Source organism: Nelusetta ayraudi, unplaced genomic scaffold (assembly GCF_046127955.1).
Source record: "Nelusetta ayraudi isolate G7.1 ecotype Tasmania unplaced genomic scaffold, CSIRO-AGI_Nayr_v1 ptg000005l, whole genome shotgun sequence".
NCBI classification, from domain to species: Eukaryota; Metazoa; Chordata; class Actinopteri; order Tetraodontiformes; family Monacanthidae; genus Nelusetta; species Nelusetta ayraudi.
The window spans coordinates 9,869,098-9,873,644 of record NW_027466055.1 but is presented as its reverse complement, the minus strand read 5'-3'; the positions used below and the strand labels follow the sequence as shown (position 1 = coordinate 9,873,644).

The 4,547-nt window shown below is 42.7% G+C and overlaps 1 protein-coding gene across 1 annotated transcript; it reads left to right on the top strand.

Moving 5' to 3' along the window:
- Positions 1-4,236, top strand: tdo2a (tryptophan 2,3-dioxygenase a). The gene is made up of 12 exons (XM_076012371.1): positions 1-156; positions 331-436; positions 533-623; positions 838-908; positions 1,572-1,699; positions 1,816-2,002; positions 2,104-2,211; positions 2,299-2,410; positions 2,513-2,570; positions 2,696-2,775; positions 3,020-3,110; positions 3,394-4,236. Exons 1-12 carry the CDS (start codon positions 122-124, stop codon positions 3,545-3,547), a joined length of 1,221 nt encoding a protein of 406 aa, XP_075868486.1. The 5' UTR covers positions 1-121; the 3' UTR covers positions 3,548-4,236.
- Positions 4,237-4,547: the final 311 nt, after the last annotated feature.

Here is a 4,547-nt window from a genome sequence, read left to right as displayed (position 1 = left end):
CCTCATGGGGGATTGGATGAGGGCAATCTTTAAAAATCTCGATGACTTTGAAAACGCTTTTATTAACCACTAAACGCTGGAGGAAGAAATACATCTCTGCCACCACTACTTTGGACAAGTCATGAGCGGATGCCCGTACTTTGAGAAGAGGCACTTGTACGTAGAACTTTCCTTTGTCTTTTTTTCATTGTCTCTAAATGATTTCTCTCAAGCTTTTTTTTTCTTGAAGTTATTTTTTTTTATTATTATTTTCTTACTATTTATAACACAGATGAGTCGCACCAAATGACAAATGGTCTTTTTTTTTCTTTTTTTTACTTGTTCTTCCAGGTTGTTTAAAAACAAGCCACCAGCAGAGGGGGAGGATGACGATCCTACTCAAGCCGGGGTTAACAAGGCCAGTAAAGGTGGAATCATCTACGGGGACTACCTGCAGGTAGAACACGTATTACAAGATTTATTTTCAATAAACCTTTTCTTATTTATTGTTCCTTACATTTCTGTTTTCTGTATTCCTTTTTTTACCTTTCAGCTAGAGAAGATACTGTCATCTCAGGTCCTGCAGAGCGAAGTGAAGGGAAGAAAGATCCACGATGAGCACCTTTTTGTCGTTACCCATCAAGGTAAAGCTGCTAACTTTCAAAACTTTCAATGAAAAAAAAGCTTAGCAAGTAGAATAAAAAAGAAACTGAAAAATTCAATGCCAACAAGAAAAAATACATTAATTTATTTTCTGTATTGTGACATGTACAAGGCTAAATATAAAAGTGATTTTTTTTTTCTTCCCGTAACATCCCCCTCTGAACTCGAGCTTGTCAAACTTGTGTATCATTGCAGCCTACGAACTTTGGTTCAAACAGATTTTGTTTGAGCTGGATTCAGTGCGCGAGATCTTCATCAGTGGACACGTAAGTTATGTTTCTCCCTGAGGTTCTGTGATGTTGTGCTCCTTTTTGTCTCGTTGATTGACTCTCTGCGCTATTAAATTATATATTAAAGACTTGCGCAAAAGGGCAATATCAGATAAAAGAGCAGTTTAAATAAAAAGAAAATGGATGAACTGTGGTAGAAAACTATGATGTCACACTATTTGAAATTGTATTAAACAAGAAATATTTATTCAACTGATTTGCAGTCAGGGGGGAGGGAATTTGCAACAGCTTTTATCAGCTCTTAAATGATTAAATGGTGCTTCATTCCCTTCTGGGGAAAAAAAACACATGTTAAATTCTAAAATATTGGTGCAATAATTCTAATTATTGAGCAACTCAACCGTTCCTCTGTGTAAGGCCAAAAAATTCATAGTGGTCTTTGTGTGAAGCCAAAGGTTACCGTCGAGGGAACACAAAGCTGTGGGACAGACGGCTGACATTTAATCAGGATGTTACCAATATATTCCCATCTACACTAGACATGGGATAAAACAGCCAACTTGGATTGCTAGTTTGATAGCTTAATAGCAATAGTAGCCAGTTAGTTGGGTGGATAACTAGAAAAGCAGTGATTTTGTGTGGTTGTCAGCTTAATGGATAGACGGACAGAAAAATACTGAACTCATGTTGTTTCTCCAGGTCCGTGATGAGCGCAACATGCTCAAAGTCAACACTCGCATTAACAGGATCGTTATGATCTTCAAGCTGTTGGTTGACCAGTTTACTGTTTTGGAAACAATGACAGCATTGGACTTTTTTGACTTCAGGTAAGCTTGTAAATACCCGTTAGCAACAACTACCTCAGTGGTCAACCATCTGTTCAAAACATACCTTTTCCATCATCATGCATGAATTGCATTGATTGGTTTTCTCCGTGTCACAGGGAGTATCTGACCCCCGCGTCTGGATTCCAGAGCCTTCAGTTTCGCATCCTGGAAAACAAAATTGGCGTTGCAGACAACCTGAGGGTCTCATACAACAGACGCCATTACAGGGACAATTTCAAGGGTCAGGAAAGTGAGATGCTGCTCGCTACCGAGAGGGAGCCAACACTCTTAAAACTAGTTGAGGTTTGTCTTTGTATTTTTTTTAAATTTGCATACATTATCTTGTCGGTTATCTTGCAGCGTTGCGGTGGAGACAAAAATCGTGTTTTTTTTCACATATGCAGGAATGGCTGGAGAGAACGCCTGGCTTGGAAGTGGATGGATTCAATTTCTGGGAAAAGCTAGAAATCAATATATTTGACGGGTTCAATCAGGAGAAGGAGAAAATCGAGGTAGCGCAACAAACTTCCGCTCCTTTCCCCGGAGTGCTCCGATGATTGACAGCGCTCATGCATCTTACTCTGTGTTTTCATCCTCAGAAAATATCAGATTGGGAGGAGAAGGAGGAGATGATGGCGGAGCTGGTGAAACAGAAAGAGGTGTTCGCATCTCTCTTTGAAGAAAAGCGCCACGACCATCTGGTCAGCAGAGGTCAGTGACCTTTCAACACCCGAACGGTCTCGTTGTGCTCCGCCGAGCTCCTGAATACGAACCAGCTCAAACATGTTTTTCTTTTTTCATTTCCCCGGCCAGGTGATCGGCGGCTCTCCTACAAGGCTCTCCAGGGTGCCTTAATGATCTACTTCTACAGGTTGGTGGCTTGTTTATGTAACAGGCGTTTCCTCCCACGCCTTGCCTTAAAATAGACATGTGAGCAGACTAACGTGTCTGACACACATGCTACGGCATCAGAAACTCAGTCATCTATCCTCTCAGGGAGGAGCCCAGGTTCCAGGTGCCTTTCCAGCTGCTCACGTCCCTGATGGATATCGACACCCTCATGACAAAGTGGAGATGTGAGTATGGCACGGGGGTGGGGTGGGGGGTGGGGGGTGGGGGGGGGGTGTACAAGGTGCTCATTTCTATGAGACACCAACGTCTGGGGCCAGAACCCCAGAGGCCGATGATGCGATCAACATTCACACTGTCTGACTAATTAATTAAACATCCTGTTCACATGGACTCCTTGGAAACGACATGCAAAACAAAAAAAAAACAGTTACAAACTTATGCGTTTTCAATGCCTTTTTTCTCCTTTAGACAACCACGTTTGCATGGTGCACCGCATGATTGGCAGCAAGGCTGGAACCGGCGGCTCCTCGGGCTACCATTACCTGAGATCCACCGTCAGGTATTAAATGGTTTCAAATTGACTCCAGCAATTACAGCCTTCAGTGTGACGCCAACTCAGTTCATTTTAGACACTTTGCGGCGGGCTTGTCGAAGGAAAAACTGCCACACGGTCTCTTTACTCTGTAATCTGCGAGCTAAATCCTTCAAGAACGTTAAATTAAAAGTTCTGCATGGAGTCTGGACTTGTCTTCAACTCGGACTTGTCATCCTCACAAGTGGCTGTCGGTGGTAGAGAGGACGCATGCTCACCGGCTAATCGAAAGGTTTTTCCCTGCCCGCAGTGACCGCTACAAGGTGTTCGTGGATCTGTTCAACTTGGCTACGTTCCTCATACCTCGCCACTGGATGCCCAAGCTCAACCCCACCGTTCACACCTTCCTCTACACGGCCGAGTGCTGCGACAGCTCCTACTGCAGCAGTGAGGATTCGGACTAGGGGGCGCCGCAGCCGAGCTCGAAACAGTGCACGGACCAAAACGCTAGTCCTCAAAATACGAATCAGGCGCGAAGGGTTCTATTACGTTCTATTAATTACATTAAGGGTAGGATTAGATTTGCGACACGGCGGTGCAGCGATCGGCACCGTCGCCGCACAGCAAGAGGGGTGCGGGTTCCATTCTTAGTTGTCAGTTCGACAGGTCGCGACAAACTTTGGCGACCCAAAGTGCAGAATAAGCACTGGTTGAGCATCAGAGAGAAGAAAAGATTTGAAACCTCCAGCAGCAGCACTGAGGTTCAGGAAAGTATAAATTGAAGGGCCGGGTTTGTTTTTCAATGAAGTTATGCAAATCTGTACAAAGTCATCTGTAAGGGAAAATGGATTTGTGGGATCAGTGGTCCCATTGGCAATGAGGAATTACATACGTTTTTCAAAAGTGTCTCGTGAGGCATGAGAGCCCTGTTCAGTGGCTCAAGTGTTAGGATCACTGTAAAACATGGACCCCCCAAAAAAATGTATATAATGTTTATATGGTTGTTGTGTAATAGTTTCTGTAAAGCGCATTGTAAAGATACATGTATGTATTTATGCAATGATTTGATTTAATTCCTGTAAAGTTGAAATAATGAGGTGGAAATATGTATCTACTTTATGTATTTAATAAAATACTTCTTTTGTACAGTGAATCACTTCTGAAGAGTCGTGTTGTGTCGATTGCTCACGTGTGCCTCAGCAGCTTTTTAAATAAAAGCCTTTATTTTTCCGGTGACAAATAAAGGCTCTAAACACTACATTATTTAAAAGCTGGCAAGGAGAAGTCACTCACACAAATATGCAGAGACAGAAACAAAAAAAGCGGACAGGATCTTTTCTCAAAGGAAACTGTTGCCACCGAATCTGCAATGCCTGGAAAGAGAAGGCTTATGTACCATAAAGGCAGAAAATAAAATCATAAATAGCATGAAATACAGAAAGCAAATCTCAGGGGATAAAAGAA